Source organism: Alosa pseudoharengus, unplaced genomic scaffold (genome assembly GCF_046254945.1).
Source record: "Alosa pseudoharengus isolate Yale_2024_CS ecotype anadromous, Long Island Sound unplaced genomic scaffold, YU_APseudo_1.1 YU_APseudo_1.1_scf_17, whole genome shotgun sequence".
In the NCBI taxonomy this organism is placed as follows: domain Eukaryota; kingdom Metazoa; phylum Chordata; class Actinopteri; order Clupeiformes; family Clupeidae; genus Alosa; species Alosa pseudoharengus.
The window spans coordinates 27,305,079-27,330,815 of record NW_027468640.1 but is presented as its reverse complement, the minus strand read 5'-3'; the positions used below and the strand labels follow the sequence as shown (position 1 = coordinate 27,330,815).

The window sequence follows — 25,737 nt, the reverse complement described above, 5'->3', positions numbered from 1 at the left end:
CTTTCTCTTGCTAATGTCTAGCTGATTGAGCCGATCTCCACAGCCATTACAATCTGCTCCTCCCTCTCTCACACATATTTTTATTCATCATTCTCTCCGTCCAAAACCCATATTTTGTCTTTCTGTGAAACCTCTTCTCCCTCAGTCATCCATTCATTTGTTTCTTACTGCCCCACTGCAACAAAGAAGGCTGATTTATCTAGTGTGAGATATGACCTTTGCTGCAAGAATCTGGCTATACCAGTTGAGCAGCAGGAATTCCTTCACTATCCGTCATGTCCCCTCCTTCCTTCTTCACTTCCCTCATCACTTCTTTTCCCTCTCTCTTTTTCCTCCTCCACCTCCTCCTTCTCAGATCTGACCTGAGTGCATGCCCCCCCCCTCTCTCTGTCTCACCATCTCTCTCATTTTCCACTCATCCCATTCCCTGTAAATTGTAACTGAGTCGCTCGAGTAGGCAGCCTGTCTGTTCTGCCTCAGCGGCGAGCCTCCCTTTCTTCCTAATATTCTCTGTCCTCCTTTCATCTCCTCTCCCACTCCTCTCCTCTCATCTACTCTTCTCCTCCTCTCCTCTCCTCCTTGACATAAGATGCTTGAGCAGGCAGCCAGAGCTCTGCTACTGCAGTGGATCACTGAACACTCCACTGTCTCCCTCTCGCCCTCTCCCAAAACACCTTCTCTTTTTCTCCTTGATATTCAGTTTCCTTTCCTGTAAAGTCACTCTGTCTCCCCCACTACCATTCAATGTTAATCTTTCTCCCTACCATTTCCTCCGTCTCTCACTCTATTAATTACATATCTCTTACATGTTGTTCTTTATAATATCCAGATTGCCTTTCCTTAACCCTCCCCCTTTCACATTCTGCAATATTCTGTTTCCTACCCCCCCTCCCCCTCTCTTCATCTCTTCCTCCCCAATATTTGGGCTCCTCTCCTCTCAAATCTCCCTGCCTCCTACTGTGAGCTGATCCAAGTGGGCTGCAGCAGTCCAGTCAGAAGTGCACAGCTTTGCACACTCTTTCTCTCTCTCTCCCTCCCTCCCTCTCTAGAATACCCGCTCCTCCCTAAAATCCACTCGTCTTCTTTCCCACTGTGAACCACTGCAGTGATTTGCTATACATCCTGTCTTCCTTTCCCATCTTCCTCCATCTGTGTGCTTCCTCTCTCCCTCCCTCCCTCCCTCCCTCTCTCTCTCTCTCTCTCTCTCTCTCTCTCTCTTCTTCAGCGTAATGGTCCAGTGAGCAGCAGTAGCTTGGCTTCTGCACAGCAGCTCCTGCGCCTCCCCTCTCCCTGCATCCCACTCTGTCTCTCCACCCCTCCACCAGTCGCTCAGCCTCTCCATCTCTTCTTCATCTCTCTCCCTCCCTCCCTCCATCTCCATCCCTCCCTCCATCTCCCTCTCTCCATCTCTCCTTCACCTCTCTCCCCCTCCCTCCATCCCTCCCTCGCTCTCCATCCCTTCCTCCATTTCTCTCTCCATCCCTCCTTCATCTCTCCCTCCCTCCCTCCCTCCATTTCTCTCTCTCCATCCCTCCTCCATCTCTCTCTCTCCCTCCATCCCTCCCTCGCTCTCCATCTCTCCTTCATCTCTCCCTCCCTCTCCCTCTCTTTAGTCTTTAGTGAGTCTGTTGTAGTAGCACTACTGGTGCACACCACTGCTCAAACATGTTCCCTCTCTCTTTCTCCCCTCTTACCTCCCTCTCTTTCTCCACATATCGCTCTACCTCCCCCCATCTCTCCCTCTCTTTCTCCACATATCGCTCTACCTCCCCCCATCTCTCCCTCTCTTTCTCCACATATCGCTCTACCTCCCCCCATCTCTCCATCTCTTTCTCCACATATCGCTCTACCTCCCCCCATCTCTCCCTCTCTTTCTCCACATATATCTCTACCTCCCCCCATCTCTCCCTCTCTTTCTCCACATATCGCTCTACCTCCCCCCATCTCTCCCTCTCTTTCTCCACATATATCTCTACCTCCCCCCATCTCTCCCTCTCTTTCTCCACATATCGCTCTACCTCCCCCCATCTCTCCCTCTCTTTCTCCACATATCGCTCTACCTTCCCCCATCTCTCCATCTCTCTCCCTCTCTCTCACCGTGAGCCGGTCCAGTGAGCAGCCGTAGTTCTGCCGCTGCAGCACGCCGTTGCGCCGCACCTCCGAGCCGGCCAGCAGCCAGGTGACCTTCGACCTGAGCTGCGTGAGCGAGGGAGAGAGGTCGCTGAGCGGGCAGGAGGGCAGCTCGGCGGGCTGCAGCGTGGTCAAGCCGATGTGCAGCGAGCCGGCCCACTGCTCCGCCACCTCGTTGATCTTCACCTGCACAGACCCCAGAGGAGGACAGAGGTTACCAGTTAACAGCTGACCACTGATAACAATAAATGAGTGATGACTGACCACTGATAATTAATGAGTGATGACTGACCACTGATAATTAATGAGTGATGACTGAAGAAGTGACAAGTGACAAGTGATAACTAACTGGTAGCATATCCAAGGAAGGCTTTCGTACCCGAATCCCTTCCTAACTCTTATCTGGGTTAGGATTCAAAGTCAACTCCATCCCTAATCCAGGTTAGGACTCCCTAGGGGGCTTTCCCTGTCCCCAGAACACTTCACCTGATTAATCTCTGGCATGCATGGTCAGGTGTAAGGTGTGAAATCCAATAAGATTAGAGGGCACCTGATCTGATTAATGTATAGGGACACGCATGTAAGGCAGAAACCGCTCACCGGTATGTATATCCATAACTTTACCACTAGCACAAGAAATCTGACATCTTGTCCTGTGTCATAATAGCTGCTTTCAGACATGGGTGTAAGTCCGCATGTTCTGCGGATGTCAAGCGGTTGGGCCGTGTATCTGAACAACATAAACGGCTATTTGGAATTCCAAACTTAGCCGGCTCTTACACTACTCCCCTCCTAGTATTTCCGACGGACATCATGTAAATGAGCTTGTGTCTGAACGAAGCGAAGAACATGCAGAGATTCTGTTCATGTGCATGTTCAACCACGCGGAGATTCTGTTCATATGCGTCGGTGTCGTTCACACATAATATCCGCAGGTTAGCATCATATCTGAATCACCCGAAGGGTCGGACCTCGGTTTGATAAAGATCCGCTTATACTGCGGAGGTTGTGTCTGAAGCAGCTTTTGATACTGGTCACTATTGTAAGGGCAGGCTTTTCCTCTAAGTTGACATAGTAGTAAGTAGTAGTAATCACGGTATTGTACCCTGCTAGAGAAATGTGTAGACATATTGCTCTTGAATTTCCCCTTGGGGATCAATAAAGTATCTATCTATCTATCTATCTATCTATCTATCTGATCAACATACAGTAAAATTACTTCTCAGTTGCGACCATGTACATGTCTGAAATGCATGGGCCTGGTCACTGCTGTTGGTTTACGTTTACTCGTTTCCATAGCAGATTCCCGCATGCCGCTCGCACGCACCTCAAACAGCTCGTCGGTCTTAAGCTCCTTGGCGCTGAAGACGACGCCGTGTGCGTAGCTGCCCACCCGCAGTGCCTGGCAGCCGTCTCCGAGGAGCACCATGTTCTTGCCGTGCTTGCTGTGCAGCCGGTGAGCCACCCCTGCCACTAGCAGAACACAGAGTTAGCCTTGGAGAGAAGAGTCTCACCTCCAGAGAGAGCACTGTCCAGCTCAGTCCATTTAACCATCCACAGGGAAAAAAAAAACTTTCCCCAGCTAAGTCTTATTTCAATTTCAATTCAATTTCAATTTAATTTTACTTATAAAGTGCCAAATCAATGGTCAATGATTCAATGGTCATTTCAATAGTCAACCTTTTGATCTTTTAGTTTTGTGTTCATATGAGAAAGCTACTCCAGGTTGTGACTAAAAATGTAATCATCAAGCAGAAGTTCTTTGAGAACACCCAAACAGAACAGGTAGAGTGCACACTTAAGAAAAAAGTAGACGTGGGCAGAAACACACATAAACACACACACACACAGAAACACACACACACACGATACCTGGGGAGTGGATGGGGAAGCTCTTTTCTGTGATATTGCTGGTACACAGGCTGTTGTCCAGAGGCCCTGATGAGCTGGTGATGGAGACCTGGACACACTGCCCATAGAGGTCAATCACCGCAAACACCTCTGCAAGACAGGGGGGGGGGGGGGGGGTGACATAGAGTGAGAGAGAGGGGGATGGAGAGAAAGAGAGAGGTGTGGATGGAGGGAAGAGAGAGACAGGCAGAAACAGAGAGTGTGAGAAATATATATAAAGATAGAGAAAGATAAAGGGGGGGGGGGGGTCTGTACAATTTTTTTTTCAAATTCAAGAAATTGCTCCCCAGGATCCACTTGCTGTCTCACTAGTAGTGTTGCACGGTGTATCGATACTAAAAAGGTATCACGATGCCTTCACGCAAAAAACGATACGATTTCAGACGTTTTTAGAATCGATACTTTATTAAAATAATAACGTTCTGTGTCTGTGTGAACTGCTGCTCTCACTGCTCCTTGCACGCATCCTAGTAGGCCTACTATTTTACTGACTATAAAAAAATAATAATTGTGTAGGAAGTTTAGAAGTTTAGAACCCAGAATTGACTTGCAACACCATCAACACAAATGACTCCATACACTTGGAGGAGGTATGAGTCCTTTCTTCTCCAGATATCTGATTTCGCCGTAGTATCGTTTTAGTATCGAGCATCGTGATATTTATGGCAGGTATCGTATCGAAGTCATAATTTTGGTATCGTGACAACACTACTCACTAGCATTAAAAAAGGTTCACACACAGTCCTGATTCAGTAAATATTCTGTAAACAGGAAACCAAGCTTTTGGCTGATGAAATATAAACAGTGGCAAGACATTCCCTTCTCTTTTACTATTAACTGAAGTTTAGACAAGTTGCCTTCATCTTGGCTGTTGCCCCTCACTCTCTCCCCTGATTGGTCTGCACCTGAGGGCAGCCCCTCACTCTCTCCCCGGATTGGTCCGTACCTGAGGGCAGCCCTGTGCAGGCCACGCCCTGGTCCACGCCGTTGATGTAGTAGTGCAGGTCGCCAGTGGCCGAGCGCATCATGCCGATCCGCGAGGCCGTGGTCAACGAGTCCAGATCGCAACCGTAGTTGTTCCGCATGGTGTTGCCGTCCTGCATGATGGCCGTGCCACTGAGGGAGGGATGGAGGGAGGGAGGGACCCAAAGGTGAAAGGGAAGAGAGAGAGAAGAGTGGAGGATGAGAGGAGAAGAGAAGCAAAAAGGGAAAGGCGAAAGGGTAGGCATGTCAACGCACAAAAGGGCCAAAAATAGACACAGATATTGGAAACACACACACACACACACACACACAGGCATACCTGAGCATCCATGTGTCATAGTCTATATCTGTCATGGTGTTGGGAAACTCCAGCTCCTCTGGCCTGATCGCCGTGACTCCTGAACACAAACATCAACACGGGTACGTCACACAGCCGAATACAACACAACAGCACTGAGATGAGTCGGCACTCTGGGTAACGTAGTAAAAACACCTTTTCTCCCTCTCACCTGCTTCTATTGAGCCTGACCAGCGGTCCACCATCTTCTGAATCACTATCTCAAAGAGCTCTCCATCTCGAAGGCACCTGGAGCAAGTAATGGACATTTATGGATGGATATTGTTGGATGAATGGATCACTGAAACAGGTGCTTTGCTAGCACTGAAGTGGTCTATGTATTTCCGATGGGAGATTCCCCAAGCAGCACAGTAAGAAAGAGACAGAGAGTGGGCCTCATTGGGGGACCCATATGATTAATAGAACGCGTTTCAATACACACTGAATAATGTGGCCCATTTGTGTCACCAAAGGACCTCTAAGCACAGAAAAGAACAAACTCTACCACGACTCATGGCCAGACAAGTCCCAAGTTGTAGGAATGAAATCAAGATTATAAGGGCCTCATGGATACACAAATCATAACCGACACGATAGCCTGATATATTAAGAATAATATATACATACACGTTATTTATTTATGTCTGAGACCCTGGTTAGGAATGTCCACCCTGTAAGACCTACATGCTTCACTGTCCAGCTGGTTATAAATAAAGAGCGAGCCGCCCACACACACATACACACCTATTGGAGATTACGATGGCGTCGTTGAACTCGCTGCGGCAGTTCTGCCGCAGTGCCGTGCGGCCGCCGTTGGTGATGACCGCGTTGGTGCCGTGCATCTGGTGGAAGCGGAGGTCGTTGGTGGCGTTGCCGCCGCCGCCGACCGAGCAGGGGCTGCCCGGCGACATGGCCGTGGGGCCCTCCGAACAGTCGTCCGGCAGAGGGGGAAGGTCAGCTGGAGAGGGAGCGAGGGATAGAGAGGAAGAGGAGTGAAGAGCGAATGAGAGAAAGAGAATATGAAAGAGAAAAATAAATAGAAGAGGAAATTGGCACAAAAGAGAGATTAGACTGAGGTATATATGCAATGCAAATCTCCAGTCTGCTGCCTTATGTAACATTACCGCATTTCCATCCCATGCATAATACTAAGACAGCAGGTCTTCTCAACTGAGCATGGCATCTGCACTCATCTACAGACTCTCCCTTTACACTCCTTCACTTTCTATCACTCTCTCTTTAGTCCTCCCTGACCATTTCTTTCTTTCCGCTCCCTCTCTGTCCCTCGCTCTCTTACCCATGTCGTCCATGATGGTGGCCTGGGCGGCTTGTCCGTAGAGGTCGACCACGGCGTAGACGCAGGGCGGCACATTCCAGGCAGCGGGGCCCTGAGCCACGCCGTTCACAAAGAAGTGCAGACTACCGTCTTCCTTGCGCACCACCCCCACCGTGTCACCCGCCTGGAGAGAGGGAGAGAGAGAGAGAGAGAGAGAGAGAGAAAGAGAGAGGGAGAGAGAGACAGGGATAGAGCAAGAGAGAGAGATAGAGAGAGGGAGGGAGGAAGGGATATAGCAAGAGAGAGGGAGAGAGCAGGAGAGAGAGGGAGGGAGAGAGAGACAGGGATAGTGCAAGAGGGAGAGAGAGAGAGAGAGAGAGAAGAGTCAGCATATAAGAGAAGTAATCATAAAAAAGGTGGAGAATGAGTGACAGAACAGAGGGAAAAAGGGAGAGAATAGAGTGAGGGAAGAGAGATGAGAGATAAAAGGAGAAGCCAAAAGCGGAAGGATGGAGAAGACAAAAAATGAAAAGATCAACATGACGTGCATTTTATCTTTAGAAAATCATTACAGAACACTTAGGACTGCCGTCTGGTCAACTGAGAAGGGCCAGGGAGATCCCTCACTCACTTTGAGCCGGTCTAAGTTGTGCCCATATTCGTCCAGGATGGTGGTTCCGTTGTGCATCACCCCATTGCCGGTCATCATCCACGTCCCTGGAGAACGGGAGGAGGTGGGGTGAGTGAAAAATGGAGAGAGGCTACGGGGAGCCTTCTAGATGGCTCCGTGGTTTCATGTGTTGCGTTAGCGCGTCATTTTAACTCATGAGTCAGCAGTCCCTGGTCTGAAGAGGCTGACATCACGGATCACGCTCCAGGGCATCAGATAGAGCAGCTAACTACAGAGATGGTGGTGTAATGCCCACAACTGACCACTCCCAGCAGTATTAACATTATTTACAAATCAGTAATTAACATATCAGAGCGGGTAAGCTAGAAAAGGTAAACTTACGTTAGACATTTGTGTGTAGCGCTGTATGTGTATGGTATGTAGGTGTTTGTTGGGAGGTTGTGATTACTTGTTTCACCTGAGCGCAGGTTGGTCATCGTGGACGGTAGCTGCAGGTAGGCGGGGTTGTGCGTCGTCACGCCGATCTCAATGGAACCGGCCCACTTGTCCACCATCTTGTCGATGCGCACCTGGAACACCTCGTTGGAGCGCAGCGGGCGGCTGCTCAGGACCACACCATGGTTGAAGTCGTCCGTCGCACTGCCCAAGGAAAAAGGAGATTGGAGAGAGTGGAGATGATCAGCCTCAGTGTAACAGGAGATAGAGGGGCAGAAACAAAACCAAACAACAGCGGTTCACCTGAACCCTTATTAATACGTATTACAGAGAATGCAAGATCCTTATTATTGAAGAAATGTCAAACATAGGTTGAACAAACATTACTCAAATGCCAAGTACAAGTACACCAAGGCCACTAATTCTGTTATTAGTGGCCATCTTGTTATTAATATCTATCCTTTAGTCAGATAAATGAGAAACAACACATTGCAGACTACGATATACAATGAGTAACGAATGATGTCCAATATCTTCACATAAGACCAAAATTAATTCTAACCAGAAATATTCTACAGAAATGTAATTATCTGTAACAAATAGGGTATTTGGGAAGACAAGAAAAGACAAGAAAATGTCCAAATAGAAAAAATAAATAAACCGCTGACTCACTGAGGACGCAGAGCTGTCCTCCCGTCACCAATGATGGCGGCCTTCTGCCCGCAGTTGGGGTGGAACAGCAGACGGTCCTGGGTTTCAGGGTCAGGGGTCAACGACAGGGAGGGGCGTGGTCGCCCCACATCAGGCGACAGAGCCCTCATTATGGCGTTGTTCCGCCGGAGACGGTCGCTATGGTTATGGTTGTGAACTATGGTAACCTTGACGGCCATACCATAAAGGTCGACGACCCCATAAACGACACCTGGCGTCTGAGCTGCAGCCACTCCTGTAAACAAACACACAAGTAAACAACAAATGAACAAAAACAAGTAGTGTTGTCTTGTGTCCGTCATGTCTGGTGGATTATGCAACAAATCTAAGAATGCATGACTGGTCAAGGAAACAACTGACGAATTGTTAGGGAAGGACTGACTAATGGTAAGATAAAACTAAAGTATCTGCTGAAAATGAGTGACATTATGTAAGCTGCTTACTTATAAACAACACAAAAAGAAAACAAGACAAGACCACCAAATGTAGGGCTGTGCAATTATTCAAATTAATCGATTAATCGTCCATTATGGCTTCCAATGATTATAAAAAACAACATAATAGAAATATAGATGAATTTGTTGCATTCTATTTTGCAACAATGCTCTTGTTTTCTCTTGAGTTATAAATCCAGCCCTTGTTTCCTTTGGGCTTGTAAACATGATATTTTTGCATGTATTTTTTAATTTGTTTTACAGTTGAATTATATGTAAAATATTTTTTTATATCTTTTTTTTTTAAGTTTAGAAAATGGATGGTGTCACACTAAGTAATCATGTTGAATAATTATGATCTCAATACTGACCAAAACGATCAAGATTATAATTTCTGCCATAAACGGACAGCCCTAACAAATGCACCACAAAAAATTATAGTTACTTGTTACACAGTACTGGCTATTTTCTGCAATGCTATTCTCGTACTGAGATTTGAGAGCAGGACATGAGAACATTAATCCCAAATACGACTCTCACCTTGGTCAATGCCATTGATGTAGAAGTGCAGGGCACCACTGGCTTTCCTCATTAGACCGATGTGATCTCCCTCCTAACAGTCAGAGCAATTCAGACAAAAGGAGGAGAGAAAGAGAGAGAGAGTGAGAGTGAGAGAGAGAGAGAGAAAGATGGCTTGACCTCTAGTTATTCTTTAAAACACGCACACACATATACAGATTAAAAAATAAATAAAATCACACAAGAGCATGCACACCCACTCACTTGTAGTTCATCCAGGCTGAATTCACAGTACTCCCGGCGAGTGCCTTTGCCATTGGTCAGAATCCCACAGCCACTCATCATTATCGTTCCTGCAGACACCAATGCATAACTGCCCATTAGATAACAAAGACACGTTTCAAAGTTGCCTCAAGAAGACTGCATGGACTTCACGGGTCATTACAGCTGAGCTCACAACAAGACTGGGCACAAGGAGTCCATAGACCTCTACCAAGGCCAACTGCCCTCTAATGTGTTTAAAATGTAATGTTCCATGAAAATTGGCATTGGCAACGTTTTTTTTCTGGAATTCTGCTGACTGATAGAAACACTATCCAACCTGAAAACATAACCTCCTTGGTGGAAGTAAAAAAGCTGCCAAACCGCACCGTACCTGACCGCAGGTTGGTCATAGTTGCCGGGTAGTCCAGGTTGTTTGGGTTGTGTGTCGTCACACCAATCTCAATCGATCCTGACCACTTATCAACCAGTTTATCGATGCGGATCTGGAGAAGAAAAAAAAAACATTAAGAAAGTAGCATCAAAGTAATACCAAACTAAAACCCTCCATTGTGGGTTGTGGATTTAAAATGTCAAAGTCACTGTGACAACTTTAAATGGGGAAGAAGAAGTGCACTTCATCTACTTGCTTTCCCTGAAGGGAGACCAAAATAGAACCAGTTCAAGGTTGCCTTAGGGCCACTGGGAGACAACACTGGCACAATTTTTAACAGGCCAGAAAACAAAGACCTGCACTCTCAAATAGTTGCAGGGTCATAAAGGCTCAACAGACTGTAAAATCAGAGGGCAACCAAACACCTGAAACATGCCATTTTTAGAGCACATCAGACTACTGCGCGCACACACACGCACACACACGCACACACACACTCTCAAACTCTCTCTCTGTTATCTGTGCTGTGTGTGTTTTGTCTGACTTCCTATAATCCTCTCAGTCTCTGATCCCTCTCAGATCTCTTTCTGTCTTTATCAGATCTCTTTCACACTCTCACACTCACTGTTTCACAGGCTAGCTAGCTCAGGCCTGCACTCCCTCTTTCAAATCAAACCAAATCCAGTCACACTTGCTTTATTGACGTCGAAAAGGGAATTTGTTGTAGCCAAAGTTGTGAGTGAGAGGCAGTTAGGTTTACAGGAAAGCGTTGGCAGCAAAGCATATAAAACATCATGTGGTGTCTCACGTGGAGTTTCTCGTAAAGCTTCCCGTAAACCGTGGTGCAACAACAACAACACAATATATTTAAAAAGCGCCTTATCTAGATGCACCAAGTGCTTTACAATGAAGAGGGAACTCCACTTCAAACACCACCAATGTGTAGCTCCCGCCTGGGTGATGCATGGCAGCCATTATACAGTTATGTAGCTTTTCTCAAAGCAAAGGAAACTTCCTGTGTCTGAAGTTATCAGAAATGAATCAAGCCATTATACTGCATATAACAACCTATCTTCAAATCTTAAACAATCTGGCCCACGCCTGAATTCAGACTCAGTGCCTGAGAAGTTTAAGATTCAGTTTCTTCGTCGTGGCACTCACCTCGAACATCTCGTTGTGACGCAGCGGCCGATTGGTCATGACCACGCCGTTGTTGAACTCGTCCAGGGGACGTCGCCGCTCCGCCGTCTTGTGGTTGTTGCTCAGCTTGATGAGCGTGCCGCACTTCTCGTGGAAGAGCAGCGCGTCGTTGGTCGTCATGCTGCCCGATCCCATTCCGGTCACACCACCACCGCCACTTCCTCCTCCACCGTTGCCCAGGGGACTGTGGCCCGATCCCTCGCCGTTGGGCGTAGTTCCTCCACCGCCTCCGCTGCTGCTACTGTTCTCCCCTCCGCCGGGCCCCGATCCCGTCCCGCTGGACCCGGCCCTGGACACGTCCATGGCCCCCCTGGAAGAGTCCGTCTCCCCCCCAGAGCCTAGGTGTCCTCCGCTCTCATCCTCCGAGCGGTACAGCGAGACGATGGCGTTGTTGAAAACGTCGAACAGCTGGTGCTCCGTCAGCACTGCGGATGAAGGGATGGGATGTAGAGGTGTGTGTGTGTGTGTGTGTGTGTGTGTGTGTGTGTGTGTGTGTGTGTGTGTGTGTGTGTGTGTGTGTGTGTGTGTGTGTGTGTGTGTGTGTGTGTGTGTTGAAGGTATGTATGTATAACAAAAACAGATGGAGAGAGAATGCGGGATACAAAAAGTTGAGAGTCGGTATGAAAGGTAAAGTGCAAGGTCAGAGAGCAGGACCAGATGGAGAGAGAGAAAGAGAGAGAGAAAAAGAAAGAGAGAGACAGAGAGAGAGAGAGAGAGAGAGAGAGAGTGTATGACGGACAAAAGCGGTTCAAGAAAAGTGATGAAATGGTGAGGAGGAGAAAAAGAGAGAGAGAGTTGCCATGTCAGGTTTACTTCCCCTTGACAAAAACACACGCTATATGATTGGAAACTAACAAAGCAAATGTATACAGTGTTGCCTGTCCTTACCTGTCTCTGGGTCTAGGTTGTTGGGAAACTTGTCTGGCCGGCTGTGACTTCTTGAAAGTTCAGGCACTGAAGCAGGAGAAGGAAATGACAGACAGACAAACTGGAATGGCAGACAAAAACAACACACACACACACACACACCTTACAAGAAGATGGCAGGTCGTCTTTACCTTCCTCTGCGCTCCCATTCACCAGGGCTGCAGCTCCTGCGGCCGCCGCCACAGCACTTGCGATGGCCGCATTGTCTTGGTTGCGGCGCGCCGCGGCAGCACGCCCCCTCCCGATGATGCCCTCCGCCGGCTCCTCTTCCTCCTCCTCCTCCTCTTCGTCGTCGTCCTCCTCCTCCGCGCAGACGCCGTCCTCGCTCTCAGCCCTGGCCTCCTCCTCTGCCCCCCCTCCTCCGTCGGGCGGCGGCTCACAGCTGACCACGGTCACCTGGGTGCACTTGCCGTACAGGTCCACCACCGCCCATAGCCGCGGCGGCAGGCCCGAGGCGGCGGGCCCGCAGTCCTGCCCGTTGACCCACAGGTGGAGCTGCCCGCGCCCGTCCCTCTGGATGCCCACGCGGTCGCCCTCGGCCAGCTGGTCCAAGTCGCGGCCGTACTCCTCCAACACCGAGCGCCCGTCCTTTAGCACCGAGCAGCCAGACACGATCCACGAGCCACCCTTCAGTCCTGTGGCGCTGCTGGGGAAGTCCAGCGCCGCCGGGTCCAGTGCCGTCACGCCAATCTCGATGGACCCGCTCCACGAGTTCACCTGAGCGCGTTTGGGGGAGAGAGGACAAGCACGTTAAACTGTTGGCCTCTACTCCACAGAACCCTCGCCTTCCTAAAAAGACCTTGAAGTGAATATGCTGCATCGAAATCGGCTATGAATAAAGCCTTGCCTAAAAATAGCGGGAGTAAGGCTACCAAGATTGGCTTCTCCAATAACCAACTGCCAGGAGAGAGGAAGGGATGTGGTCAAGTGTCAGGAAATACTCTCAGGTGGTGCAGTAAGGGGTGGAAGACTATCTCTGATGCTGAGCAAAAAGATTGGCTTGACTACTACAGTACTTTGTCGGCAGTGAGTGGACAAATACACAATATACTCAGTCATTTATAAAACAAAAAAAAATGGTTAATGATGTTTAGTGTCAAATAATGATTGATGTAGTAAGTCAGTGGTTCTCAACCTTTTTTCAGTGATGTACCCCCTGTGAAATATTTTTTCAGCCAAGTACCCCCTAACCAGCGCAAAGCATTTTTAGTTGAGAAAAAAAGACTTAAAACAGAGCACTGTGCCATCAGTGTTTGGCCTGGTTTGGCCTTTTGTGCCACTTGTCCCTCCATGTTTTCACAAGAATTACAGCTATGCTTCAACCACGACTCCATTGTTTGAGTTTTGACAGTGATTGACAGGTGATGGCGGGTGGCATGTGACAGGTTGGGTCAAATCATCCTGGTATGGGGGGGACTCTGGGTTTTTAGGATAATGAAATTGAATAGCCTACCGAAATATAAAATTCATTTTATGAACTTATATTTTCCTGAAATATTTATTAAATAATTGTATAAAATACAATAATTTAAAGTATTTTTGCATGGATTCTACTTTTTAAATATATGTATATTTTAAAATCTCACGTACCCCCATTTGAGAACCACTTTAGTAAGTGATTGGTGTAGTAAGTAGCCTAGTAAATGTAGCAGGAGTGTGTCCATGACAATGTCAGTTCATTCATAAGCTATTGCAATGCTGAAAATAAGTACCCACAAATGTTCACCTTCTTTGTCACTTTGATTACTCTGGATGAACAATGCCGCGCACATTGTTCTAAGTAATGTCTTAGCCACTCATTCCTCTAACATTCCCTGCCAGGTTTAATGCGCAAGTCCAGTAGACAGACAGTAAATGGCAAACCAGTTCCTTATCTCTTTCCACATCCGCCGCCTCGGGTATTAGCCTACATTCAGGTGCTGCTGCACCGACGGCAACAAAATCACAACCGACTTACTGTTGTATCAAAGAGGCGAATCAGATTTCAAACGCCGATCTCTATCGCTCACTGCTCTCTGTTCTTGAGAGCTCTTATTTCCCAAGTCCTTTCCTCTCCCTGCACCTCCTGCTCATCTTCTTCCTGAAGTCCTACGCTGTGGGCTGGGCACACGTTCACCAGTGTCCTCCTAGTGCTAAGTGAGGCAGTAGTACACACCAGCTGGACAGATCTAGGTTAGGAAGTTGAAAAGCAGGCAGCGTTGTGTGCCCGCTCGACGATGCTGGGGAGAGATCTCCCTCTCTACTTAAAGCCTTATCGGTCAATCCATCTGTCTCTCTCTCTCTCTCTCCGTCTCCATCTCTCTCCTTCTTTCTCTTGTCTGCTTATGTAACCACCGTCTGACCAGTGATCTGAAGTTGCTTTTTGGCAATCCATCTTCCACTCTCTAGGAAGATACCCTAGGAGGCCATCCAGCCCTCTGACCCTTGCTGTCCCCCTCCAAAGACAATGCTACAGCATTCATTACATTACATTGCACTGCATTTATGTTCACTTTTCATGTGACCAACCATGGTGCAAATAAAAATACCATATTATACAGTACCATAAAGATACCATATTATACAGTACCATAAAGATTACCACACAGAAGTAATATATGAACACATCAGAATACAGTAAGAATACCCCAGAATTCTACAATACTAAACCATATTGTGACTCCAACCATCTTAACCCAACCTCACTGGAAGTGTAGCGTGCGTTTCACATGGCAAAACCTAAATGTGTCAACCAGGCCCTGAATTACTAGTCTGCATTCAATCAACACACGATCTATTAATGTCTATTTACTCAATACCAAAAGCAGGGAACTATAAACAGTTCGGCAGCATCGGGGTTGGCATAATGCTCAGCCTCGCCAAGTTATCCTGGCGCATCGATTTCCCAGTGTTCCATGCAGGATCTGCTTCATAACTGTCTGTAGCATGGTGCCTACTACCATGTAGTTTTCTATTCATTTTACCGGTTTGAAAAAGGTTGACATGACGTTGCAAAGCTTGTGTGGCCTGATTTGAGGACAATATAATATAATATAATATAATATAATATAATATAATATGCCCCCGAGTTACTGCAAAGAGAACCATGGTGTAGTCCACAGCAAGCAATCATATTGGAGGAGCCTTTGGAAAAACAGCGCTCATGAGAGCGATGGCATCAGTGACATTGAGTACAGAGACGACATGCAAATTTATTGGTGTCATGCTATTGACAATAAAGCACTAACATAACATCATATGCACGCGTAAAGAAGCCACAGAAATTATGTTAATGTAGTCACACAAGGCGAACCGAAGATAGAATGACATTATGCAAAGGGCAGGCATGTGCCGTTGACTGAAGCAATCTACCACAGCTGGTACATTTTAAAATGAGAGTGTGTATGTGAAATATTAAGCACCAGTCAGTCGTTGTAGAGCACAATTGATAATATAAGCAAAAACCAATGCAAGCAATGACAGCCAACCAAACGAACACAAGGTCATTCATGGAAAGAGCCCGTGAAATAAACGTGAATCCATTTCGGACGAATTAAACGATGAAGACAAATGCCAAACGTCGCTCCAATACAACCTACTTAGGCAGCCTATTTGATGAAAGCTGAACAGCGTAGTACCATAGCTAGCCAAGTATTAATGTGAAGACGTGAAAAAATCACTACCTTGGTGTTAACCTAGCGTTAGCTACCGTTAGATTGTTTACGTCCATAGGTAGCATATTTCGAGGTAACATATTTCGAGGTCTGGGCTAGAATAACAAGTGGACATACTTACTATATTTGTAAGGAGGTCCCAAATGCACAACTTGTTCAGTGACGTTTGGTAGCTATCTTATTTATTTGACGTGTGTGGTCAGGTCTGGCTAACTACAGGTTAATGTTAACCCCCGTTATCCCAAACAGTAGCTATACATTGATGCCTATGCTAGCTAACTCACCATACCCTAAACCTTACCACTCAAAACAACCATAGAGATACGTTCATACAAAGCTGTTACAAACACAATGACCTGACTGATCGGCTCATGAACAACCAACGTTAGAGACCACTAAGCCCAAGCTATGGTTTAAAAAAATATGTTCTCGCGTGCTAGCTTGATGCATTTGACAGCAATAGCAAGTTAGCTGATCATACGTGATATCACTCTGTTCACAAGCGTGGATGTCTTAACTTCAGAGAAGTTTGTTTATACTTGATGGTCAAATCACATCTGTTACGTGTAACGTTTCATTGCCTCAAATATGGTGTAGCCTACTCTATAGTCACACACCAGTGATGGCTAGCTGGCTGCCTCTTGCTACTCACTTGACACTGCCTTGATCACTAGCAAGCGCGAGCTGTCTGTTGAGCTTGATGTTTACAGGGAGGCGCTCTATGAGAGTGCGAATGTGATAACGTTGGCTGGCTGGCTAGATAACTAATGGCGAATGCAACTACTGAACTTTATTTTTCGACCAACAACCGCTCAGCAGGAAAAATGCAAGCAAGTCATCTAGTCAACAGTTTTCGTTAGGGACTGTCCAAGCCAACACGCCCATGCAATATGATCGGCACTGCAGACACACGAACCCGGGTCCCACTCCACTCCCAACGCATTCCCACCTCACACTTTCATCACTAGTGGCATATTTGTTTACCTTCTTGTCGATTCGAACAGTAAAGACATCGCGATCTTTAAGTGGCTCCCGACTTAAGACCAACCCATGATTAAATTCCTGAACTGGCTGATTACGCTGGGCAGTTCGGTTCGAATTCGACAGGCCGATCAGCTTTCCGCTGCGCGGGTGCAGCTCAGCCGCCATCTTCGCTGGGCGGCACGTTTCGCGACACTATTCTTCACGACAATGCAATACCTTTCAGTTGGTTGCTAATCATGTTGCTAACCCATACAGAGTAATCATAGACAGTAAAGAGAGTAATGCCAAAAAGCTAACAAAATGCGTTTTACGGTAGAAGGTAAAACCAAACCCATTTTACGGCAGTGAGGCAAATTAACAACAGCAGAGCCTACAGATGACATAGTGACTTACGATTATTATTGGAAGAGCACACTGCACGCCTAACTTAACTCACTCCTGCGGTTATTCTCAACTGCAGCTCCATATGCTCACCATATTAGTGGCATCGACACAGCACTTTCATTTAGACTAGCCTAGGCCTACTGTTATTTGTCTAAAGGTAAAATGGTCCAAATGCTGTAATTGCCATATTGGCTCGACCTAAGACAGTGTAGCATACATATAGCCTATCATGTTTTTAACAAATAGAATGAAAATGAGAATGACTACAATTGAAGGAAATATTTACCAAAGGACTGTTTATCTGTGTGGCATGACATGCGACTATTTCAGCACTTCATCTAGTACTATAGGCTCAGACTGAGCTAATGGTTCCTGTAATGTTTTTTCCTCATCTTTACTGTCCACCAGAGGGCGATCCATGAACGGCCCTGGAGTAACTGCGCCTCATTTTTATTTTCCCACCTTTGCTCAGCGTAGATGCAGAGAATGTCTAATCCGTAAACGGGCTTTGGTAGATGCGTAGATGTAAGGGGGCTATGAGTAGGTTATTGTAACAACAAATCACAGTGAAGTCGGCTCACAGAAAAATAACTGATAAGTCGTCCAGCTACACAAAGGTAGGCCTAACTGTTAAATGACTACAAATTCAGAAGTAGCGTAACGTTTTTCGTTACAGAATTCATGTTTTGGGCCACAATGGCTTCCATGTCAAAGCCTTTTTGGCAATTGACTAACTAGCCTACATTCCCCCCATAGGACATCAGCAATAGGCTATTGCACCCTTTTTCAGTTTCTCAAATGTTAGGCCTACATAGGCCTATCAGCCTTTTCCGGTTTGCGCAGACACACATTGTGGGACATTGCTGCTAAGTCAGTGAGGACAAATAGTGCTCCATCCCTGATGGTGATACAGTGGATATCCAGGGGTGTCCTAACAGTATGTTCACTTGACAGTCAATTCCTCTCAGTATCTCATATCACTAGCACAGGGGTCTCCAACCTTTTTGGGAATGAGGGCTACCTGAAGACCCGAAATCATATGGAGGGCTACTCATTTAAAACAAACATACCCTCACCCCTTTTTTGCGAGGGTAGTCCTCCTAAATAATAGGCCTACTGTATGTGATTTTTACTTTTAAATTATCAATATTGTGCAGGCCTATACATCTTTATATATTAAGCAACTGTATTTTCAAATTTAATATCAATAACCTATGCAACACTACCAAAATTTTTGTTCAGTTTGTTCATTTCAAACTTTGCATGGGGAATCTAATCTATTTTTTTTTTTTTTTACAAAAAAAACTATCTTTTTGTGCAATTAATAATTTGGGTTAGAATTTGTACCCAATTTATACCCACCCACCATTATGAATTCAGGGGTTGTTTAAGTTCTGATTTCAGTGGACAATTCGGTTTTAACATTTCAATAGTAATCGCCCACACCACCCTAACATATGAAAACTCATTTTAAAGTTATTGCACACCTGAAATGATCCATGATCTGACAAAAAGGGTAATGCACAGTCCTGCTCAGTCATACATGCTATAACATTTTCAGCGCTATTATTCGGCAGTTGCCTAGGAGGAGAAAAGGCCTGTGAGCTAAAGCCATTGTTTTTCAGTCCTTGAACAATCAAACCGTATTTGACGAACATGGAATGGCCACAGAACTTTTGAAGATATGCTTCCATTGGCTACACCAGACAAGCAAGTTTTTCCCCCCTTTACTGTCTATGCGTGCGAGCATCGTGTATGCGCTCCGCTTCCGTTGTTGTTTAAAGATTGAATGGGAAACGGATTTGGAGCCAAAGGCTAAAATTTAACGCAGCTACAAAGGTATCACCAATATCAATTTAATGTTACAGATGTATGGCTACATACATTCTTAAAATGGTTCTGGTCTAGACTTAAATATCTATTGAAAACTTCACAATGGAGCGTGTTTTTAGAGCGTGATCTGCAGGCGACCTGTTGGCTATTTTTAGAAAGTGCGCTGGGGGCGCCTCATAGCCGTCCCGCGGGCACCGTGTTGGAGACCACTGCACTAGCAGTTATTGGGTGAAATGTGGGCCTGGCTCGTCAGGCTAGGTGAAGTAACCACTGGGTAGTGGAAATGGGGAAAGGCATGAGTTCGACTTTGGACTTCATGAAGCAACCGAGGGAAACAGAAGTATGTGACAGCCTGTGCAAACACTGGATTTAGCCTACACAGTTTTTCATAAACTGACACACAGTGGTGTCCCATTAGGATCCTGTTCATGTTACAGTTACACACCACTTGTAATGACCTTGCTTTTGAGTCTGTTAAGAGGCACAAACACAGTCTCCAATATGAATCAATGAACCAATATCACCACTCTCATCCATTGTGTTTCACAAAGAAAACAAAAACATGACAGACAGAAGAAAATCTTAAAATGTATTTTTACACAGGACATGTTATATTTAAACAGGGCAGCTATGGGAAGACACAGATGCATCCTTGAAAGAGGCCTGGTCCAAATCAATTTTTTGTCCTTGGATGAAAATTGCGTCTAGACAGCCCTCCATGTAATCAGAACCACTGTCACGACCATCTTCTGAAAAAAAGTGAGTTTAAAATGTCCATGTTTACTACAATATGGCAGCGTACACCATGAATCGTATCTGTCATGATTTAATGAACATTTAAATGTTATGATAATCTTGGCTAGAGATTTGCCAGTTCAATAGTGGTTGATATTGATAGAATAAACTCACCTGGTACCCCACCAAAAGCAAGAAGCATTCCCTCATTCCACGCTGCCAAAATACTACTATAGTCACCTGACCTCAGATGAGATTCACTTGAAACGTTTTTTGTTTCAAAGGCCACTGAGGTTTTATGGATGATCACATTAAAGGAAATTAAGTCCTCATCAAACTTCTCATTTATGGGAGTGGTTTCTGTGTTTACTTTGAAAATCATCATCTGGAACAAGATTAAAATCAGGCATATACAGTATGTGTAAAATTAGTGAAGACATAACATACATTTTAGGTAAATGGGGAAACATGCACAGAATCATTAGAAAACACTTTGCCTAACTCTAAATGCTAGCTGTAATATACTGTCTGGATAAGATTGTGTGGATTAGAGTGAATTAGCATTAATGGACACAAATGTGAAAACATGACATGATGAGATATTCAAAAATTGCTCATGTTAGTAGTGACAGTTTTTGTTATTTGGAAAGAGCATTTCATAATATGAGCTATTAATGCAAGTGAATTAAGGCACTGAGGGCCCTTTCTTACACCTGGCGCATCGTTCCTATAGCCAGTCTTGTTCCTAGCTAACACCCAACGTGGTAATTATTATTTCGCTAAGGACTCATGATCACAATTTTTGATCACTGACCAAGAAAAAACGCTCTAAAGTGAAAGGTGCATGCAATCCCCAGCTATTTTGTCATGTAATGTAACAATTGGCGAGACCTTGGCAACAAGTCCCAGGCAACATGACTGGTCTGCTTGGATGAACGTCCTTTCGATTTTTATTCAGTCATTTAAATATTATTGGGATAAGTGTTTTTTTTTTTCACAGTATGTTTTCGAATGTAACCCTGTGTCACTGTCTCGCGTGCAAGCAGATTCCTTCTGCAGAGATGTAGCCTCGTCGTCAAAATACCGATAAGCAATTTGATTTTGCACTCCTTGCTCTTAAAAGGGAATGGCAGATGTCACTCTTATTGGTTTAATGGATGTTAAGTGTTGGGGACGTTACTCAAAAAAGTAATACGTTACAAGTTACTCGTTACTTCTTTAAATTGTAATGAAATTACTTTACTTCTTAGTCATTTTGGAAAGTAACTTGTTACTCGTTACCGTTACTTACTTTTGAGTCGCAACATTCAAAGAGTTAGGCTACACTGTTAATATTTGCAATTTCAGGTTCCGCATTGGACAGCTAAAAGTAGCCGAGTAGGCCTACTTTCATGCCTAACAATAGTCTATATTCATTTTGTCACCTTTGCTAAATGTACCTTTTGTTTACTTTTATTTTACCCTTATGTGTGTGTGCTTTAGCATCAGTAAAGCTTTGGGCTTCATTCAGCATCTTGTTCTTCCATCGGAAATGACTCCTGCTGCCTAGATCCTTTCTGTTTTTGTTGTTTAGAAAACGTTTGAAGTTTTGAGTTAATGCATTAGGTAAACATTGTTTGCTGGTAACCCTTAGGCTACATGCGTGCATTCTCACTCTCTCTCCAAAATGTGCCCGTTCTGTAGGCTGGCCAAGTGCATAGATCTGCTGCATAAAGTTGAACGAACAAATTTGTTTATTGTACAGAAAAATATTAATAGCCTGCAGTCAATTAGCTACAGTGCAGAGTTGGAAGTAGCCTAGGGCAAATTAATTTACGAACCAGAACGTGGGCCATACTGTACAGTTGCCTAAGCCTCTATTGCTTGTAGCCTATTAAAAACGACTGCTAGATAGTTTAAATCGCCAACAACATTGTTTTTTGCAGAAGCCTACCCTAGGCTACAGATTATTTCTTAAAAGTTATTTCTCTACTAAGAATATATACTCTTTTGATCCTGTGAGGGAAATGTGGTCTCTGCATTTATCCCAATCCGTGAATTAGTGAAACACACTCAGCACACAGTGAACACACAGTGAGGTCACACTGCACAGTGAAGCACACACTAATCCCGGCTAAGTGAGCTGCCTGCAACAACAGCGGCGCTCGGGGAGCAGCGAGGGGTTAGGTGCCTTGCTCAAGGGCACTTCAGCTGTGCCTACTGGTCTGGGTTCGAATCGGCAACCCTCCGGTTATAAGTCTGAAGCGCTAAGTAGGCCACGGCTCAGTTATCAAACAGGTGCTTTCTCTTCGTCCTCCTCAAACTAAGCTAGAGATAGTAGAGAGACGTTTGAATAAATTAGCGTTTGCGATTGACAACGCGATTGACAGCGTTGTGATAAGTAAGCTATACTAACTTTGAAAAGTTAACTTGAATGCATCAATTTTGAACAAAGTTGTGTAGGCTACACTGCGCCAGTTGTAGTCTGTATGAACAGTTTGTGCACAAACCACTGCTTTGATTTGCGTAGGGGAGGTGCGGGCTGACTTTGTAACTCGTTACCACCAACACTTGGATGTTACACCCAAAACACACCCATGACTAATTAAGAAACATAAGAACAACCCTTTTGAACTATGCGCTTGACACAGAGATAATTTTTACCACTCTTAAGATAACATATGTCAATTCAGACAAGCCCTAAGTGTTTATGCGCATCAGGTTCCAGACACACTTGGATCATTAAAATAGGACCCTGAGAGTCATTAATGAGTTAAATTAAATAGACCATTTCTGCCATTTGTGAAGAGCATTTCATTTGAGTAATTTATGGTAGTGAATTAAGGCACTGAGACTCTTAAATGAAATAGCTAAACAATCAATCTATTTCTGACCCCAGAGTTGGTGTCCTTAGCCACACTCAAGACTGTTGAATGTGATTGAAGTGACCGTAAGGAGAGTATGGTCCCATTCAAAGTCGTTGAAGATGTATTTACAGTTATGATGATCCTCTCTTCCTTTGGATCAACCCCAGGAAGATCTGTTTGCAGAAAGTTTTAGGTGAGTTAATATGCATATAGCATTCTAGGTACTTTATACTTTCATTCCACTACATTTCAGAGGTAAACATTGTATTTTCCACCCCATCAGCTTTAGTTACTATAATTACACGTTTCCGCATTAAACAGTAGAAAAGGTGTTATGTGGAGTTGTTTTGTTTTTGTTTAAATTGCCCAAAAATGTCCCAGAAATAGCAACATAATGTAAGGAAACAACCGTTATGACGTAATGTCATAAACACCTATGCTCTATGTTGTCCAGGTATTCACTGAAGTTAGCATACAAACCAGCTAGGGGCCAGTTGTATACAATGGTATACCACATGTGGCCGCTATATTACCAATACCATGTTGCATTATGTTCAACACAACTCGTAGCCTACAGAATTCCACATAGCTCCTTTAAAGGCACCCTTGACAATTGTTTGACCTTAACATAAAGTTTACAAATTCATTTTGATGGCACATAACCTCATAACATGACAAACTGCACTTCTGCCTTGTTTGAGTGGCCCTCTAGGCAATTACCAACCTAGAAACTTTCTAGTTTGATTAGCCAAAGCCAACCAAATCTGGTTATCACTTGTAACAATTTGGTAGCCAAGGGCAACCGGGCAACCATTAATGTCGAGCCCTGGTTGCTATGCTACAGGAATTCGGAGATCTGTTTTTACAGACTGATGTTGATGCAATTCCCTCTATATTATATCGGAGTTATGTACTTTGTTGCAAAAGACGCATATTTAGTTTGTTTATTAATGCGCTTCTCAACTGTGGAGGGACCCTGAGAGCAAATCTTGTTAAGGGTGCCTTTAAAGGTGGACAGGTATGGTTCTATTTGTTAGAGCACAGTGTTTGCGTGATATCTCCCAAGCAGGTTGAAGGATCACACCTGGCACACAGTATTCAATGTTAAAAACACTTGAGTGCATGATATCTCCTACACGTGTTCAGGTATTTTCATCATTATTGACATTTACTCATCATACACTACATGTCATGATAAGGTACTCTAACTTCTGGCGTCAACTTTACTTCTTCCTGTTCTTTATTTATCTTTTATTTTAATTTCCATTCTGTTCCCTTCTCAAATTCCAACAGAACCGGTCCTCACCAGAAGTGTTGAAAATGGCGAGCCCAGTACCCGCGAAAAAGCTCCCTGCTTTGATGTTTGGAAAGCAAGACATAGCCGTCTTCCTTGGAGTGCTATCCCACAGAGTGCTGAGATTCAGCCAGCGGCCTCCTTTAACGCACCCATCCAGCAGAGGATTCAACTACCAACATGTCAGAGCAGGAAGTGACAAGGACAGGAAATGAGATGAGGAGAACTAGCCCAGAGGGATAAGTATGACTATAAGAATATAGTTCAGGATTTCCCTTTCAATAATTCCACCAATGACTAATACTGATTTGGAGGATTTGAGCGTAGTACACACTGGGAGGAGAAGCTTCTTCTCGCTGACCAGGATGCCTCCGAGGGCTAACCGGATGTATCCCTCCTTTGATGTATCAGGCTCATGAGAGTGCAGGCCCATCGCCAGCTCCCGGTGGTCATCGACCTTCAGCACCACAAACTTTCCCTCGCTGTGGAGTTCAAGCTGTCAGGTACCCCAACACATAGACACAGTCAACAAACCAGATGCAACAAGAACACAAACTCATACTCAAGTGCGGAAATTTCTTTGCTGAAGATGCACTCTGCAATAGCTATAATAGGGGTCTATTGAAAACATCAGATTATTACCACTCAGGTAAACTATAGATTAAAAAGGGCCCTAAGATTTTAATAGTTCTATATAAAACAATAATTGACTACATAACATGTAGGAATTGGAAATCAGTGCAGAAAATTTGTAAATTAATGCTCAAAAATAGTCAGACCAAAGGTCAGGCATACCTTGTGCCAGAGGCCATCGTTTAGTTTGTGGCCACCTGCCACAGAGACCAACACGTCTCCCTTCCCAATTTGCATCTCTGGGACACCATCTCGCAGAAAGAGAACAAACCAGTCTTCCCCATTGTCCGTGTCCCCATAGAATAAAGCACCCTCCGGATCAAAAGTCCGAAAAGAAAAATATGATGTGATGCTGTCCAAGAAAGGTAAAAGACAGGGTTTAAAATGAATCTTGCTACAAAAGATAAAAACAATTAGGTCACAAACTCAAATAAATAATCCTGTGAAGAAACAGACTAACCTTTCGATTTCAGAGAGTAGGTGACTTAGGCTCATGTAAGGAGTCCAGGTGCGTTCTCTGTTACCAAGATTGATGAGCCCTCCACCATCAATCTCTCCCCAATGAACAAACAGGAAATAAGATAATAGGACTACCCAGGTTTAAACCTCTTAATATGAGGTTTAAATATGAAACTACAAGAGTACTGGAGTTGTAGGCTCAGGCTGATCTAATGGTACCTGTAATTTTTTCTCATTTCATGCCCATACCACTTTCCAATACACACAGTATATTTAAAGGAACCATATGTAAGATTGTGGCCAGATTAAAAGCAAAAATGCAATCACTTCATGACAAAAGATGTTTCACGTAGTGCTATTAAATTGTCAGCACTTACCTTTTCCGTCACTGCATCCACAACAAGACTTCCTAATGGAACACACAAAGTCACCAAGGCCAACACCCCTAAAACAACTCTGGTGAGCCCCATTTCGGAAGAGATGTTGCGTTGTCCTCGTGTAGACCCACAGACGTCCAGTTGGACCCAAACTGACCTCACAGTGGCCTCTGGCTATTTACTGATTCCAGGTGATCCTTTGCCCTCAAGCTCACCAAGAAAGACAAATATGGCAATGTTAGAGGCAGAGACCAGAGAGAAAGCGAGAAAGAGAATGTCTGAGGGAAAGCCTAGTGTCTACTATAGACAATATTTCCTACTGTAGATTAGTCATAGAATTGTTTATAGATGCATGGAATGTTTTTAAAGATGTGAAAAGAATTTGCATG

General features: G+C 44.9%; 2 protein-coding genes across 4 annotated transcripts in view; both read right to left on the bottom strand.

Annotated features, from left to right (window-relative positions):
• Positions 1-16,953, bottom strand: part of neurl4 (neuralized E3 ubiquitin protein ligase 4) — a 28,797-nt gene extending 11,844 nt beyond the window's left edge. Inside the window, exons 1-18 of one of the 3 annotated variants that reach the window (XM_076289166.1) lie at positions 16,788-16,953; positions 12,282-12,867; positions 12,112-12,177; positions 11,185-11,648; positions 10,024-10,135; positions 9,633-9,721; positions 9,390-9,462; positions 8,377-8,650; positions 7,718-7,908; positions 7,270-7,355; positions 6,660-6,822; positions 6,107-6,320; positions 5,535-5,611; positions 5,345-5,423; positions 4,988-5,157; positions 4,003-4,131; positions 3,458-3,603; positions 2,098-2,316 (exon numbers count right to left, since the gene is read on the bottom strand). In XM_076289166.1, coding sequence (XP_076145281.1) covers positions 2,098-2,316; positions 3,458-3,603; positions 4,003-4,131; positions 4,988-5,157; positions 5,345-5,423; positions 5,535-5,611; positions 6,107-6,320; positions 6,660-6,822; positions 7,270-7,355; positions 7,718-7,908; positions 8,377-8,650; positions 9,390-9,462; positions 9,633-9,721; positions 10,024-10,135; positions 11,185-11,648; positions 12,112-12,177; positions 12,282-12,867; positions 16,788-16,952 — 3,303 coding nt within the window. In that variant the 5' untranslated portion in view covers position 16,953. The remainder of the gene's footprint in view (positions 1-2,097; positions 2,317-3,457; positions 3,604-4,002; positions 4,132-4,987; positions 5,158-5,344; positions 5,424-5,534; positions 5,612-6,106; positions 6,321-6,659; positions 6,823-7,269; positions 7,356-7,717; positions 7,909-8,376; positions 8,651-9,389; positions 9,463-9,632; positions 9,722-10,023; positions 10,136-11,184; positions 11,649-12,111; positions 12,178-12,281; positions 12,868-16,787) is intronic. The other 2 variants (XM_076289167.1, XM_076289168.1) reach the window with 2 other exon arrangements.
• A 2,666-nt stretch (positions 16,954-19,619) lies between these two features.
• shbg (sex hormone-binding globulin) lies at positions 19,620-24,749 on the bottom strand. The gene is made up of 6 exons (XM_076288381.1): positions 24,675-24,749; positions 24,214-24,375; positions 23,892-24,051; positions 22,613-22,758; positions 19,914-20,124; positions 19,620-19,753 (listed from the first exon to the last, which is right to left on the bottom strand). The coding sequence occupies exons 1-6, from the start codon at positions 24,747-24,749 to the stop codon at positions 19,620-19,622; spliced, it is 888 nt and encodes a 295-aa protein (XP_076144496.1).
• Between the last annotated feature and the right edge of the window lie 988 nt (positions 24,750-25,737).

Excerpts from the sequence above, each read along its gene's own strand:
- shbg (XM_076288381.1), bottom strand. The coding sequence starts at position 24,749 with ATGCAAATTGGGAAGGGAGACGTGTTGGTCTCTGTGGCAGGTGGCCAC. Across the intron at positions 24,376-24,674 it reads ACGATGGCCTCTGGCACAAG|CTTGAACTCCACAGCGAGGG; the intron begins GTATGCCTGACC and ends GGTACCTGACAG. Across the intron at positions 24,052-24,213 it reads AGAAGAAGCTTCTCCTCCCA|TTGAATCCTCTGCTGGATGG; the intron begins GTGTGTACTACG and ends ACATGTTGGTAG.